The 17,903-nt window shown below is 45.3% G+C and overlaps 1 protein-coding gene across 1 annotated transcript in view; it reads left to right on the forward strand.

The window, feature by feature from the left end:
• ntrk3b (neurotrophic tyrosine kinase, receptor, type 3b) overlaps positions 1-17,903 on the forward strand; it is a 266,488-nt gene that overhangs the window by 190,130 nt on the left and 58,455 nt on the right. The window contains exon 13 of the mRNA XM_056278574.1: positions 5,089-5,219. Within this exon, the coding sequence (XP_056134549.1) occupies positions 5,089-5,219 (131 nt within the window). The remainder of the gene's footprint in view (positions 1-5,088; positions 5,220-17,903) is intronic.

The following is a 17,903-nucleotide window of genomic DNA, read 5'->3' on the forward strand; positions in this document are numbered from 1 at the left end:
GCTCTCGCACACCAGAAGGGACAAGCACTAATTGGCTTCTTTAGTTTTGAATAGGTTCGTACGTGGCAATAGACAGAAAATAGACCTTGTAGACCTTTTTAGGACATCCGGGTAGCGTAGCCGTCTATTCCAGTGCCTACCAACACGAGGATCCCGGTTCGAATCCCCGTGTTACCTCCGGGTCGGGCGTCTCTACAGACGCAATTGGCCGAGTCTGCGGGTGGCAAGTCAGATGTGGGTATGTACCCTGGTCGCCGCACTAGCGCCTCCTCTGGTCGGTCAGGGGCGCCTGTTCTGGGGGGGGGGGGATAGCGTGCTCCTCCCACAAGCTACACCCCCCTGGCGAAACTCCTCACTGTCAGGTGAAAAGAAGCGGCTGGCGACTCCACATGTATCGGAGGCGGCATGTGGTAGTCTGCAGCCTTCCCCGGATTGGCAGAGGGAGTGGAGCAGTGACTGGGACGACTGGAAAGAGTGGGGTAATTGGCCAAGTACAATTGGGGAGAAAAGGGGGGAGAGAAATCCCCCCCCATAAAAGAAAATAGACCTTTTGGACTCGAGACTGCATTACTGTATGCCGCCGAAAGCACCGAGGAAGTAGCGCTCATTGCCAGTAAGTGCTGCTACTGTGCCAAACCTGTGAAGCGCAGCTTTTAAAGTAGAAATTAACATATAACCATTGTCTGACTCACAAAACTGTACCGTCTGTGCAGCGGCAGCAAGAGAGAAGGCCCCCTCAGACTGTACGATTGTGCCCGTCTTGAATGTTTATTATATGCCAGAGAAAAGGAGAGTCTGGATGTGCTCCTCATGTCAGACTGACTAGAGTTTGAAATGGGACCGCGGTGATATTGTGCGTTCGGTTGAATAACAAGACTGTGACCTACATCTATCAAAGACAAGCCAACCGTGCCCTATGGCGCTGAAAAGAGGCGCTCAAAATTGTTTTTCGGGGGGGGGGGAAAGAAACGCACAGTTGCATTAGAAACACAAAATTGTTTGCCTTGAGATACTCAAAAGATGATCGGGGGGGGGGGGATAAGGAGGATTTGGACTCATTTTGTGTTGTGTCCACAGCGGGTGTGCGAGCGAGGATGTCGTCATGTTGTTTACCACGCCGCTGTTGGTCCCTCGGCAGGACGCTGCTGTAGTCAAAGCTTTTATCGTCACGTTACACGATCGGGCCCGAGTCTTATGACACTGTGAGAACTGAGTTGGTGCCTGCGACTCTGTGGACCGCCGGTCTGTCACATCGAGTGACCCAAGACAGCCGAAGTAGAGGGACGTTGTTTAAGGCTCTCAAAGTTAAACTTGTTGTCAAGTGTCAAGTACAGGTTGTACAAGTGTCAAGGTCTATATGTGTAGTACATGTGTAGTTCATGAACAGTGGACTTTCCCTATGGTTATATGGTAAATCCACCAGCTTCATCAACACTCTCCCTCCTCTACTACTACTACTACTACTACTACTACTACTACTACTACTACTACTACTACTACTACTACTACTACTACTTTCGGCTGCTCCCGTTAGGGGGCGCCACAGCGGATCATCCGTTTCCATCTGCATCTTCCTCTGTCACACCAGCCACCTGCATGTCCTCTCTCACCACATCCATAAACCTCCTCTGTGGCCTTCCTCTTCTCCTCTTCCCTGGCAGCTCCATATTCAGCATCCTTCTCCCAATATACCCAGCATCTCTCCTCCACACATGTCCAAACCATCTCAATCTCGCCTCACTTGCTTTGTCTCCAAACCGTCCAACTTGAGCTGTCCCTCTAATACTCTTGTTCCTAATCCTGTCCTTCTTCATCACTCCCAATGAAAATCTTATCATCTTCAACTCTGCCACCTCCACCTCCGCCTCCTGTCTTTTCATCAGTGCCACTGTCTCCAGACCCTACAACATAGCTGGTCTCACAACCATCTTGTAAACCTTCCCTTTAACTCTTGCTGGTACCCTCCTGTCACAAATCACTCCTGATACTCTTCTCCACCCGCTCCACCCTGCCTGCACTCTCTTCTTCACCTCTCTCCTGCACTCCCCGTTACTTTGAAACTGTCTCCTACTCATAACTCTAAATGTCTTCCCTGTCATTCTGTCTCTCCCAGTCCCTCCTGCTTGGACTGTATCCCCGTCTACCCACTCCGTGAACTTTATTCCGAACCCAATCTTTTTTGTGAGTGAAATTCTACAAATAACTGTTTTCTGCTCAAAGGAAATAACCTGTGTGGTGGGCCTTGCCAACAAAATGACCAAGCAATTAGGATAAGAGGTGTGTCGTTATTGGAGGCCCAGCGCTCGTCTCAAAGTGACATCTGGCCACACCTTGGCCATTCCAGCAGCAACATAAACACCGGCGCTTGATGTAATGAGCACCTCTAACCTTTGGGCAACTACATCCGTCCATCCATTATCCAAACCGCTTATCCTGCTCTCAGGGTCGCGGGCATGCTGGAGCCTATCCCAGCAATCATTGGGTGGCAGGTGAGGACACCCTGGACGGGCCGCCAGGCCATCACAGGACCCACACACACACACACACACACACACACACTCACACCTAGTGGCAATTTGGTACAGCCGATTCACCTGACCTACACGTCTTTGGACTGTGGGACTGTGTGAATATATATATATATATATATATATATATATATATATATATATATATATATATATATATATATATATATATTTACACACACACACACACACTCACACCCATATATATATATATATATATATATATATATATATATACACACATATATATATATATACACACACACTCACACATGTATACATTCCTTGATAGTAATATATATATATATATATATATATATATATATATATATATATATATATATATATATATATATGTTACTATCAAGGAATGTTTTCAACCAAGTGTTGGCTGAATTCAGCCTTTTAAACGGCTGCAGTTTCATCAGAACGAGGGAGAATTTGGGGATGAGCCTCCCGCTGTGTGCTAAAAGTGAGCTTAATTTGGACGTCAGCTCAGGACTTGCTGTGTGTCTGCTCAGAGGCAGCCTTTATAAAAGTGTAATAGGCAGTGTTCTTGTGTTGCTCGGCTCATGGAGCATTTTGTCACTTTCTCGACCCGCTGGTTAGATAATTACACTAAAGCTGCCGGGATGAGGGACGCCATTCACTCTGCTGTGTGTTTTTGGGCATTCATGTGCATGTGTGGGCTCATGGTCGCGTGAATGTGTATGTGTATGTGTGTGTGTGCATATTCAGCTTCATTTCCCTGACGTAAAGCACCAGAGACAACACAAAACTATAGGCGACACTTACTTTTTTTTCGGTGCTGGAGGCACTGATGCTAACATGCTCAAAAAAAGAAGTTAAAAGGTCCAAACCTAGCACACAGCGGGTGTGGTTAAAAACATTCAAATGTGGGGCATCTGGGTAGCATGGCGGTTTATTCTGTTGCCTACCAACAGGGAGATCGCCGGTTTGAATCCCCGTGTTACCTCCGTCTTGGTCGGGCGTCGCTACAGACACAATTGGCCGTGTCTGTGGGTGGGAAGCCGGATGTGGGTATGTGTCCTGGTTGCTGCACCAGTGCCTCCTCTGGTCGGTCGGGGCGCCTGTTCGGGGGGGGGGGGGGGAAATAGCGTGATCCTCCCATGTGCTACGTCCCCCTGGTGAAACTCCTCACTGTCAGGTGAAAAGAAGCATCTGGCGACTCCACATGTATCGGAGGAGGCATGTGGTAGTCTGCAGCCCTCCCCGGATGGGCAGAGGGGGTGGAGCAGCGACCGGGACGGCTCGGAAGAGTGGGGCTTTTTGGCTAGTTGTGCATCTCGGCGTAAGAACTCGTCACCTTGAGATGCTGGCCTTCGGAGTATTATTTCGTTTGAAAATCAGATTTCCTTTCACATAACAGGCGTTCGCCGGCAATCTCTCGCCTGCCTCTGGACAACACGGATTTCTGGAGGGCCTCTTGGCGGCGGTGGTGCAGGCACTTGCAGAAGAGCTCAGACTTGCCCAGATTCCAGTTGTAAATATCAAACCTATCTGATGTGATTGACAGCTCTGATTGGTCAAAGGCTCGATCGGGTGGTGATTCTGGCGGTTGATCTGCATCTTCAACTCCCGGAGGAAACTGCGACGTGTGTCGACTTTGGCCCACCCGGCGCAGACTCCCCCTAATCTCGAAAATAATTTGTGGCCAAATTGGGTTTTATAATAAGCCTCTAAGTCATCTCGTGTGTTCCTGCTTATGTAGCTTATTTATGTTTGGACGGGACAGTTCTTAGCAGCAAATGCCAGCAAAACTGCCACACTGTGCAGAAGCAACAGCGATTGTGTGGCCTGGCCTCCGCCCAATCCGTGGAGCCCATTTTGATCCTGTGTGTCGTACGTTGAATCACACGACACATGGGGTCGTTGCCTGTCCAGTCCTGGTGGTGTCCAGGCTGCAGGACGAGGGCCGGGCTGATCCCGGTCTGCAGGCGTCTCTGCAGCACATTGCAGAGCACAACAGTGATGCTGTATAGTCTCTCTCCATCACTTGCACTTGTGCCTCTGTTACTTGTTCTTTGCCTCTTGTTCCCTCTGTCATTTGCCTTCTATTAAAATGGACTACTCTTCATTTAGACTTTGCATTCATTCTTTCCTGCTCTTTTGCTCTTTCTCGCACTCACTCTGTCTCTCTCTATCGCTCTCTATCGCTCTCTCTCTCGGTCTCAAAATAGACCCTCTTTCACACTCCAAATCACTCAGTCACTCGCGCTTCCCTCTCCATTTATCTTCTTTTATCTCTCTGTCTCTGTCTCTCTCTATGTTTCTCTCGGACTCTCTCTCTGTCTCTCTCTTGCTCTCTGTCTCTCTCTCTCTCTCTCTCGCTGTCTCTCTCAATCTCTCTCTCTCTATCTGTCTCTCTCTCGCTGTCTCTCTCTCTCAATGCATTTTTTATCCAGTCCTGTAATAACTTCACTCAGATTTGCACTCTCAAACTCACCTTTCTTTTCCTCTTTTTTCCCCTCCCTTTGTTCTTTCCTTTCCCGTCTTCCGCTCTCCCTCGCTCCATCCATCTTTCTTCTCCGTGTGTCAGACGTTCAGCACATTAAGAGGAGGGACATCATCCTGAAGAGGGAGCTGGGAGAAGGAGCGTTTGGAAAGGTCTTCTTGGCGGAGTGCTACAACCTCTGCCCCACCAAAGACAAGATGCTCGTGGCCGTCAAGGTAAAAGCAGTGTGTGTGTGTGTGTGTGTGTGTGTGTGTGTGTGTGTGTGTGTGTGTGTGTGTGTGTGTGTGTGTGTGTGTGTGCAGACCTGCTTCGGCGTGTGTTTGCACAATTGATGTTTGTGTTTCCTTGTGTATGCATGAACGTATGGTTGCACGCGTGGATTCCCGTGTAATTATGTGTATGTGCACCTGTTTCAAAGTGTTTGTGCATGGGCACACCAGCATTTCCACACAGTTTTACCACAACAAAGGTGTGCCGTGTGAAAGGCAGAGGCAAGTAAGGAATCTTAATCAAAACAAAAACACCACTCCCCCTCCAAACCCCCACCACCACCATGACCCCTTCTACCCCTCTCCTCTTCAAACAACACTGAACAAACATTCTCCTCCTAAGTGAGCGTCCTGACATTTTGGGTAAAACCAACACACTTGGGAAGAAGGGAAGAGGAAGGCAACCCTGCGGCTATTTACAGTCAATTTTACACAGCGCTTATGCCATAAACCTATGTTGACTAAAGATGAGGAAGAACAGAACAGCAGAGACTGAAGCGCATGCTCATCAGCGAACAGTTGGCACAGCGGATCATTCTTTATCGTCACGGATCGCACACTGCTAGCTGAGCTAAGCTAACATGGAATATTGGTATTAGAGATTTTTGGAAAGACTAAAATCCAGTACCAAAAGCCATGAGTCGTGTCATAAATAAAAGCAAAACGGCTTGATTTAATGTGTTTTGGATACATGGAAGCCTGTGATTCTTTAACAGTGAGGGAAAAAACTGATTCTATGTCAGTTATTTTGCCCACTGACCTCAAAATAGTGGCCTGTGTCTGCCCTGTTCAGCAAAAGTAATGGATTGGACTGGTACTAGGTATCGGCTGATACTTAAAGGGACATTTCACTGACAGCATTGTCGTGTATGTGCAGTCAGTTCTGATGCGTAATGTGGTGGATTGAAGCAATAGAGTCCTCACTGTGTACTATATTGACAGAGAAATCTACATTCTCCTGCTCACAGTCTTTCCCGCAGTGCCTACACATACCAGAATGCATTGCACGTAAGGCTGTATCCATAAAATCCTCTGCATCATTTCCACCATTGGAAATGTAGCTTAGCCGAGAGAACATGTACGTGTTTTGTGAACAGATAGTTTAGAGTGAATTAGAGTAACAGAAACCCTGTTAGGCAGTATTTAGTTTTTTCCGTCCACCAGCCAGCGTCACAACATATCACTTGTCGGACAGAAAAACACTCGGTTTCTGTGCTGTCCCAGCGATGCAGAAACGATCAAGAACAACTGCAGGTGTTTTTCACATGCTACCCTGTAACAGATAGACAGAGATAAGATTGAAAATTTGTGAATTTTCCCTTTAAGGATTTGTACTCGGAATCTCTACTGGCAGTGAAAAAGTGATAACAATGCGTCCCCTACAAAAGCCATGCCCATAGCAGCCTATTGGCTGCACCATAGAGGAGACACACGACACATAAGCTGTCTCTGTTTCTGTACACTTAGGTTAAACTATAGGTGGCTATCCCTGTTAATATTGTCCCGACCATGGATGACTAGACTCGCTAGGCCTTGGCTAACGGGTCGGACCCTTTAGTTGACTGGTAAGCGCAGTTGCCCATAGTGCAGGCGACCCGGGTTCATGTCCTGGCTGCCCCTGAATTCGCTACATTGGTGTCAGAAGTGGGATGGTGAGATCGTGAGACCATCGGAAGCACATGCGCCCAGAGGCGTGAGGGAGCTGGTATACTGAAGCGCAGGAACGCGCTTCCCGTAGGAGGTGGGTAGTGTTACTACTCCGGATAACAAGACTAGCAAGCCCTTGGCTAACGGGTCGGACCCTTTAGTTGACTGGTTAGCGTAGTCGCCCGCACCCAGGCTCGCTTCCCGGCCACCCCTGAACTCGCTACATTGGTGTCAGAAGTGGGATGGCGAGACCATGAGGCCATCGGAAGCGCGTGCATGCAGAGGCGTGAGGGAGCTGGTATGCTGAAGCGCAGGGACACGCTTCCCGAAGGAGGGGGGTAGTGTAACAACCACAGATGACTAGACTCGCTAGCCCTTGGCTAACGGATCGGACCCTTAAGTTGACTAGTTAGCCTAGTCACCCATGGTGCGGGTGACACGGGTTCACTTCCTGGCTGCGGCGGCAGTTCCCGGCTGCCCCCTGAATTCGCTACAATATGTATTTGTACTACTACTCGGTTTTTTAGTGCATGCCTGTGCTTAAGAGAACGAGGTTATTCTTAATGTGTACAAACGGTTGGGTGCAAGCCTTAGCTACTCTACAAAAGCTATTTTGCTACGAGAGTACTTTGAGTTAACAGCACATCACACGTGAGCAGATCCAATTTCCATCCCACCTCCATTGTTTAGACCCACTGAGTAGGATGGAGGATATAGTGAGGGGGGGGGAGCATCATTTGGCTTAACACATATACCTTCAATCTGATATCACACAAAAGACCACTACACTCACACACTAGCTGCATCAGGCAGATTATGGAAATCCTCCATTGCGTTTCACCTTGGATAAATGTTAATAGATAGGTAGTGTAATGAGATTTCCCCGCTGCGAGACCCCCGGCCTTATTTGATTACGAGGCTTTCATAGGCACCACCAAGAGGTTACAGAGAAAGACAATGGCTCACGTCAGTCACAAAGCCACGGTGTCTTTCCTAATTATATGGTGGTGATGGTAATGCGAGGTCAGAGGTCACCAGGCTGGCGACAATAAATCTTCTGATTAGATTGTGGGTAAGTGTAGTTGAGTAAATGAGGAAAGCTCTGTGAGTTTGCAGGGCTTTGCCCCAAGACACCCCAAAAGCTGATATGTGGGCTGCATGTTTATGTAATTTTAAAATTATTCATGGGTGTAATATTTCTCAATATGAATTCTGCATTCATGCCATGGCCTGATCTATAAAATATTTGTATTTATCTGGGATATTTCTCAGATCGAAAGGTAATGTGTTCCCTGCTTGTAGTAAAAATAGAAAATAAATATAACACTTTCAAATTGATGGAAATCTAAAAATAAGTTATTTTTAGTTTTTTATGGCTAACCCATATTTTTATATGTTAATAATAATAATAATAATACATCAGACTTATATAGTGCTTTTCTAAATACTTTACATCAGATAAAAAAAGCCAAACAAAATGGTGTCCGGGTAGCGTGTCGGTCTATTCCGTTGCCTACCAGCACGGGGATCGCCGGTTCGAATCCCTGTGTTACCTCCGGCTTGGTCGGGCGTCCCTACAGACACAACTGGCCGTGTCTGCAGGTGGGAAGCCGGATGTGGGTATGTGTCCTGGTCGCTGCACTAGGGCCTCCTCTGGTTGTTCGGGGGGCGCCTGTTTGGGGGGGAGGGGGAACTGGGGGTGGGGGGATAGCGTGATCCTCCCATGCTCTACGTCCCCCTGGTGAAACTCCTCACTGTCGGGTGAAAAGAAGCGGCTGGTGACTCCACATGTATCGGAGGAGGCATGTGGTAGTCTGCAGCCCTCCCCAAGTACAGTTGGCCAAGTACAGTTGGGGAGAAAAGGGGGGGGGGCTAACTAACACATGTTTGTTTGCTGAACAGATTGTAATATGGTATAAATGATGACCTTTTGGGTATTCTCGGCCACATATAAACCATGGGGTAAAATGGGGGCATCAGGGGCTAGTTAGCTGTGGATCCTGCCAGTCTGCAGCTCAGAATACTCGCATTGTAGATTTAAACCACATAATGGATGCCACGGCACCACGTACTGCCAGCCCATGTTAATGCTACGTGTACGATTATTTATTGATCTCCACAGAAAGGTCAGAGTTCTGGCCTAATTACAAAATGTCACCACTGGCAGACACACACACACACACACACACACAGTATGAATACACTGTGGATCAAACGTGTGGTGACGCTTTTTCGGTAAGAATGACCTTCACCTCTTCACACAGACTGACCTAGAAAGCTGTTTAGACCTTGAAGTACTAAAGTACTACTTAAAGTACTACCTTGAGAATAATGATATACATACCCCACCTATTTTAGACCCCTGTTGTGTCGTCAGTGGCAACCTTTCAGCTGTTTAAACCACCACTGGGGAAAAATACGTTTTATAGTTGCTAGGAAAAGAAAGCTGTCATTATGAGTTAACCCTGCTCTTCATCGTGAGGAAGACGCGTCAACCTACATGCAGCTGAGTGCTGCATACATATACCCAGCGTATTAGTAAATAGTTTGTATTTCATTTGCAGGGTTTTTGTCACAGTTAATTGAAAAGTTAACACAGATTATCAGACATCTCTCAGAACATTAAAAAAAGACGAGGTGTCCCCGAACATTTGTCAGACACTTTGCAAACACACGCTTAAATACACACTCTCACATTTCAGCACGATGTGATCAGAGAAAGGAAGAGACAGGGAGCCTTGAACCAAGAGAGAGAGAGGTGGAGAGAGAGAGATGGAGAAAGAGTGATGTAGAGAGTGATGTAGAGAGAGAGATGTAGAGAGAGATGAGAGAGAGATGGAGAGACTGATATAAAGAGAAAGAGATGATATATATATATATATATATATATATATATATAGAGAGAGAGAGAGAGAGAGAGAGAGAGAGAGAGAGAGAGAGAGAGAGAGAGAGAGAGAGAGATGAGAGAGAGAGAGAGAGAGAGAGAGAGAGAGAGAGATGGAGAGAGAGATGAGAGAGAGATAGAGAAAGAGCGATGTAGAGATGAGAGAGATGGAGAGACTGATGTAAAGAGAAAGAGATGATATACACTACCGTTCAAAAGTTTGGGATCACCCAAACAATTTTGTGTTTTCCATGAAAAGTCACACTTATTCACCACCATATGTTGTGAAATGAATAGAAAATAGAGTCAAGACATTGACAAGGTTAGAAATAATGATTTGTATTTGAAATAAGATTTTTTTTACATCAAACTTTGCTTTCGTCAAAGAATCCTCCATTTGCAGCAATTACAGCATTGCAGACCTTTGGCATTCTAGCTGTTAATTTGTTGAGGTAATCTGGAGAAATTGCACCCCACGCTTCCAGAAGCAGCTCCCACAAGTTGGATTGGTTGGATGGGCACTTCTTGCGTACCATACGGTCAAGCTGCTCCCACAACAGCTCAATGGGGTTCAGATCTGGTGACTGCGCTGGCCACTCCATTACCGATAGAATACCAGCTGCCTGCTTCTGCTCTAAATAGTTCTTGCACAATTTGGAGGTGTGTTTAGGGTCATTGTCCTGTTGTAGGATGAAATTGGCTCCAATCAAGCGCTGTCCACTGGGTATGGCATGGCGTTGCAAAATGGAGTGATAGCCTTCCTTATTCAGAATCCCTTTTACCCTGTACAAATCTCCCACCTTACCAGCACCAAAGCAACCCCAGACCATCACATTACCTCCACCATGCTTAACAGATGGCGTCAGGCATTCTTCCAGCATCTTTTCATTTGTTCTGCGTCTCACAAACGTTCTTCTTTGTGATCCAAACACCTCAAACTTGGATTCATCCGTCCACAACACTTTTTCCCAGTCTTCCTCTGTCCAATGTCTGTGTTCTTTTGCCCATCTTAATCTTTTTCTTTTATTGGTCAGTCTCAGATATGGCTTTTTCTTTGCCACTCTGCCCTGTAGCCCAGAATCCCGCAGCCGCCTCTTCACTGTAGATGTTGACACTGGTGTTTTGCGGGTACTATTTAATGAAGATGCCAGTTGGGGACCTGTGAGGCGTCTGTTTCTCAAACTAGAGACTCTAATGTACTTATCTTCTTGCTCAGTTGTGCAACGCAGCCTCCCACTTCTTTTTCTACTCTGGTTAGAGCCTGTTTGTGCTGTCCTCTGAAGGGAGTAGTACACACCGGTGTAGGAAATCTTCAATTTCTTAGCAATTTCTCGCATGGAATAGCCTTCATTTCTAAGAACAAGAATAGACTGTCGAGTTTCAGATGAAAGTTCTCTTTTTCTGGCCATTTTGAGCGTTTAATTGACCCCACAAATGTGATGCTCCAGAAACTCAATCTGCTCAAAGGAAGGTCAGTTTTGTAGCTTCTGTAATGAGCTAAACTGTTTTCAGATGTGTGAACATGATTGCACAAGGGTTTTCTAATCATCAATTAGCCTTCTGAGCCAATGAGCAAACACATTGTACCATTAGAACACTGGAGTGATAGTTGCTTGAAATGGGCCTCTATACACCTATGTAGATATTGCACCAAAAACCAGACATTTGCAGCTAGAATAGTCATTTACCACATTAGCAATGTATAGAGTGTATTTCTTTAAAGTTAAGACTAGTTTAAAGTTATCTTCATTAAAAAGTACAGTGCTTTTCCTTCAAAAATATGGACATTTCAATGTGATCCCAAACTTTTGAACGGTAGTGTATATATATATATATATATAGAGAGAGAGAGAGAGAGAGAGAGAGAGAGAGAGAGAGAGAGAGAGAGAGAGAGAGAGAGAGAGAGAGAGAGAGAGAAAGAGCGATGTAGATAAATGTAGAGAGATGTCAATATATATAGAGAGAGAGCGAGAGAGGGAGAGCTATGTGGAGAGATGTAGAGAGAGAGAGATGTAGAGAGAGCGAGATGTAGAGAGTGATGTAGAGAGAGAGAGATGAGATATATATATATATATATATATATATATATATATATATATATATATATATATATATACTGTATATATATATATATATATATAGAGAGAGAGAGAGAGAGAGAGAGAGAGAGACAAGGACCCACGAGGACACATGAGATGAGCTCTTAAAAAATTATCAAACATTGGGTCTCTAGTGAGACAGAATCTAGAAAACAGTCTAAAAGAAGAAGACATCGTATATCGTTTTCCTAACAGAAAATCCTCCCTTTAATCCAACAAGGAAACCCAGGTTTTTAGATTAAATCTGCGCGGAAGAGTTCGCAAACAGCTAGCTGGCTAACTTGTTAGCTGGCTAACCTGCTAGCCAACCGTACAGCAAAACAACTCAACAACTAACGTGGCCTGGTCTAACGTGGCCTGGTCTAACGTGACCTGGTCTAACGTGACCTGGTCTAACGTGGCCTGGTCTAACGTGGCCTGGTCTAACGTTACGGATCCAACCCTAAAAAACACGCTACCTGCCGACGCAGAGGGAAAGGTAGGACATGTACAGTTGAATCTGACGTGCATAAAAAACGAAACGTAAGAACCGCAACATAGGACCGGAAGTAATCTAAATTAGCTAACGTTAGCCAGCAAAACAAAATAAAAAAATAAAAATGGTAACACTTTAGTATGGGGAACGTAGTCACCATTAATTAGGTGCTTATTAGCATGCAAATTAGTAACATATTGGCTCTTAATTGGTCATTATTACATACTCATTAATGCCTTATTCTGCAAGGCCTTATTATACAACCAGTAAGCCATTAACTATGAGTTTTCCCTCTATAACCTCAGAATTATTGCTTATTAGTAGTACCATCTCAATATGCTTTGCTTAGTATGGACTTTATAAGGTGGTAGCACCACAAGAAGAGTTATTCTCCCTTACTAGCACTTAATGAATATGGTCTGTTCTTACATAACAAAACACAAAACTACAAGTGTTCATAGTGTTAAATTACTCTGAATTAAGTTTTTTTACTTAGAATATGTTCCCCATACTAAAGTGACATCTTGATCATTACTAATTCACTAGTAATTAAGTTTTTTTACTTAGAATATGTTCCCCATACTAAAGTGTTACCATAAAAATAAACCGTTGGTAGTGGTAAATATTACCGATCGTCATGGAAACCAAGCCAACTGAATCTAGTGTGGTGAATTACCCGGCGGACTGCAAGAGCGCGCCGGCTAGGAAGAAACACAAGGAGAAAGTGTTAAACGACAACCCAGACACACTATACGCGGACTTAATCTGTATGCATGGAAAACCAATAAAACACAACTTAATCTGCCACACCACACAACTGTCAGCATGGAAAGCTGCCATCTGCCAACACTATAAACACATATTTAAAGAGGGAATCGGCCGTGGAGGACGGTTCACAGTGTGCACGGATAAAAATCTGGACACCGATAATGCGATACTGACCATCACATACTACACTAAAGGAACTATACTGCTGCAGGGAAGCGAGGAGAGCCTGAACTCTTTTGAAGAGGTTTTCCCTCTGCTTAAGGCAGAGGTAGACAACCACAGAGACAGCGACACGGCTGAGGACCAGCTACCTACAGAGCCCCCACAACACGCAGCAGCCCCTCCCCCTCCCCCTTCTGACGATGAGCCCCCACAACACGCAGCAGCCCCTCCCCCTCCCCCTTCCCACTCTCTCTCTGCCACTGACAGGCAGCTGAGAGCGAGTCTGGCCCTGCTGGAAATGGACTTTGTCGAGTTTAGGGAGTTCACCCAGGCCAGGTTTTCTGACACCGCCACCAGCTCCATCCAGCAGCTAAGAGAGGAGGTGGAACAGCTGAGAACAGAGAACAGACTGACTGTCTTAGAGCTACAAGAGACCGTGAAGCAGCTACAGGTGGAAAACCAAAACCTCCATTCCCAAGTAGCCCAACTAGAGAAGGAGGGGATACTGAAAGAGAGGAACCTCATGAAACAGATGGAGGATCTTAGGACAGAGCTCCAAGAGAACACCAGGGCCAGGGCTTCAGCCTCCCAAAACAATGCCACTAACACCCATACAGACCACCACACCTCCCCTGACACTAGAACAACCAACAAACATGATACAGAGACCACTCACACAGACACACAGACACCCCTCACACAAAGCACACAACCCCCGCCACCCAACCAATCTCCTCCCACCAAGACAAACAAACAGCGCCCACACGTAGCCCTGCTTATGGACTCAAACCAGAAATTCATGGACCCTCAGAAACTATTCCCCGGATATCACGTGACAGCAAAAGGATGCAGCACTACTGGCCATGCACTACAGCTCCTGAACAAGGAATCTCTTGGGAGCCCGCAATGTATCATCATCCACACCGGGACCAATGACCTGCACTATCTGCGCAGTGACACGGCTGTGGCGGTGCGTAGAGTGGCAGAGAGAGCAAGTGGAGAATTCCCAGAGGCTCGGATCGTGGTGTCAACACTGCTGCCACGGCGTGACACCCCACCCCATATAATCCATGGAATCAACGCAGACATCAGCAGAGGCTGTGCTGCTCTTCCCAATGTCCACCTGGCTCACCATTCAGGCATCAGCCTCCATGACCTCTACGACGGACTGCACCTTCACAAGGAGAGGGTGCGGATTTTTGCGAGGACCCTAAAAGATGTTGGTTTGGGCCGCAACCCAACTACACCCACTTATCCTCCATCAGTAGGAGACTACAGACCAGAACCCTCCCACATCCCCAGATACCCCCCTTCCCCCCCCCCAGAACACGCAATACCTGGACTCCTCCCCCCCCCCCCAGCCCCATACTCCATACTCACCTTTGGGCCGAAAGCCCTACACACACCCACACCTACGTGCTGCTTCCCCCAGGTCCAAGAAACCTGTGCAGCCAACCCCTCCAAAAAACAAACAGGCAACAACACTTGACAGAGCCTGTCCCCCACAGCACAGGCCACAAACCTATGCTGCTGCAGTAGCCCAGCCCCCTCCCACACCCACCGCCCCAGCCAAGACCGAGCTGGGAGAGATAAAGGAGATCCTCTACACCCTGTGCTCCAGACTCCTGCATGGCAGCATCTAAGACAACCTCTACGTGCCATCAGATCTTAATGGGGTAACCACTTACATGGGGGAATCCTGAGTGTTTATTTGGCTCTGGGTATGTATAATAATGCCCACAATATCGATAGTGAGGTATTTGGTAAGAGTTATCATGATATTTTATATATGTCTTCTTCCACTGTAACTTGATAATTCTCTGTCTCATGCGTTCTTTTTCTGTCTCTTGTTGGAACATCCAGGGTCTCTTCTCATCTTCCTTTGGGATGAAGAGTAGAGACCCTGACTTCTTAAAAAACATCGATAATGTCGACATAGTCATAGTAACTGAATCCTGGTGTCGTGAAGACATAACCACCCACTGTCCCTCAGGTTACAAAGAAATAATTATTCCATCAAATAAACTTAACCCAGTACATCGTGGACGAGACTCTGGAGGTATTTTGCTTTGGTACAGAGGATATTTAGCCAACCACATTTCAAAAATTTAAATTGGAACATCCCACTGCTGGCTAAAACTCAGCAATAAAATTGGCATATCAAACAAAGATATCTATCTCTGCTCTATATTCTCCCACAATTGAATCCCCATATTATGATGAGGATTTCCTGAGTAACCTCCATGAAGAGGTAAGCCTTTTCCAGGCCCAGGGAAATGTGCTGCTGTGCGGAGATTTTAACGCAAGAACAGATTCAATAAATGATACCATAGACCCTCAGGGTAACAGACACGTGTTTGGTCAACATTCCCTGTACCTCTCACCAAGCCTCATTAAAAGGAGCTCCCTCGACCGTACTGTGAACAAGGCTGGTAAGGAGCTAGTGCACCTCTGTCGCGCCTCTGGCCTGTACAGGCTTAATGGTAGGATCAGAGGAGACTCTTTGGGAAGGTTCACGTGTTGCTCAGGTCTTGGAGCTGGTGTAGTTGACTATGCAATAACTGACATGGACCCCACCTCCTTCAGCGCATTCACTGTCAGACAACAAACTCCTCTTTCTGACCATAACCAAATTATGATTTTCTTCAAAACTATTAACCTGACTCAAATGCCTATAGAGGAGCCCAGCAAGCTGTTCAAAATTAATAAGACCTACAGATGGGCTCCAGACAGTGCAGAAAAATTTATCAATATCCTGAATTCATCCAAATTACTTAATATTATTCATTAACAAACCGTTTGAAACTAATAAGGACAGTACCAACCAAGCTGTCAACGAAATCAATTGTATCTTTCAGACAGCAGCAAACATGGTCCTACCAAGGACCAACAACAGAAAAAAGAAACAATCTGAAAATGGAAAATGGTTTGACAACGATTGTAAAAATATAAGAAAAGAACTGCATAAATTGTCAGACCTGAAACACTACCAACCTCAAGATATGGATATAAGAAAGAAATATAGCGAAACATTAAAACTATATAAACACACATTAAGAATGAAAAAACAAAGCCATGTAGATAGAACCCTACAGGAAATAGAAAATTCCCTGAATCAAAACCAATTCTGGGAAATGTGGAATAATTTGAGCGCTACAAAACCACAAGACCTGCCTATCCAAAATGGAGAGATTTGGAAAAATCATTTTGAACATATCTATTCGGAAATCCAACAAGAAAACTCAAATTCCAATTACAATCTGATCAAACAGAAATTACAGTTGCTCGAATGCACTATAAAAGGCAACCAAAACCCACTGGATTTTCCAATAACACAAGAAGAATTGGCACAGAAGCTCAAATCCTTAAAACCCATAAAGCGTGTGGCCTTGACAGCATCAGAAGCGAGATGCTTAAAAACAGCACACCTGAGCAGTACTCAAATTGTTCAACATTGTTCTAAGTTCGGGATTTTTTTCCTGACATCTGGAGCAAAGGGCTTATAACTCCTATTCATAAAAATGGAGACAAATTGGATCCTAATAATTTCAGAGGCATTTGTGTGAGTAGTAGTCTGGGGGAGGTGTTTAATAGCATTTTGAACAATCGAATTCTAACCCTCCTTAACGAACACAACGTCCTGAGCAAAGGTCAAATTGGCTTCCTCCCAAATCACCGGACTACGGACCATATTTACACCCTACACACCCTCATAAATGAAAATGTGAATCAGACCAAAAATGGAAAAATATTTGCTTGTATTATTTTTATTGACTTCAAAAAAGCTTTCGACTCTATTTGGCATGAAGGACTATACTATAAACTTTTAAAAAGTGGTGTAGGGGGTAAAGTGTATGACATAAAGTCAATGTATTCGGACAACAAATGTGCAGTTAAGATTTGAGACAAACGCACTGAGTTCTTCACTCAGAATAGAGGGGTGAGACAGGGCTGTGGACTTAGCCCGACACTGTTTAATATATATATATTAATGAACTGGCGGTGCAGCTGGAACAGTCTGCAGCCCCAGGTCTCCCCCTGTATGCCATGGAAGTGAAATGTTTGCTTTATGCAGATGATCTAGTTTTGTTGTCACCAACCGCAGATGGGCTGCAACAACTACTAGACCTGCTTGAGGACTATTTCCAGCACTAGGCCCTGGCAATAAATCCAAAAAAGACAAAAGTAATGATCTTCCAGAAGAAGCCCAGATGTCAGGAAAATAGATACCAGCTGACTCTAGGTAGCATCACCTTACAGCAGACGATGCAGTATACTTACCTTGGTCTAATTATTACAGCATCAGAGAGTTTCAGTAGGGCAGTGAATAACCTAAAACAAAAAGCTCACAGAGCTCTATATGCAATTAAAAATAAATTCTTTAACATTGATATACCAATCTCCATCTGGTGCAAACTGTTTGATAGTGTAATTCTGCCCATTGCACTATATGGAAGTGAGATATGGGGTCCACTCAGTCTTTCCAGCCACACTAGTTGGGACAAGCATCCAGCAGAAACCCTACATGCTGAATTCTGTAGAATGATTCTGAAAATACAAAGGAAAACACCAAACAATGCATGTAGGGCAGAATT

The sequence above is a fragment of the Lampris incognitus genome, chromosome 4, assembly GCF_029633865.1.
Source record: "Lampris incognitus isolate fLamInc1 chromosome 4, fLamInc1.hap2, whole genome shotgun sequence".
NCBI lineage: Eukaryota > Metazoa > Chordata > Actinopteri > Lampriformes > Lampridae > Lampris > Lampris incognitus.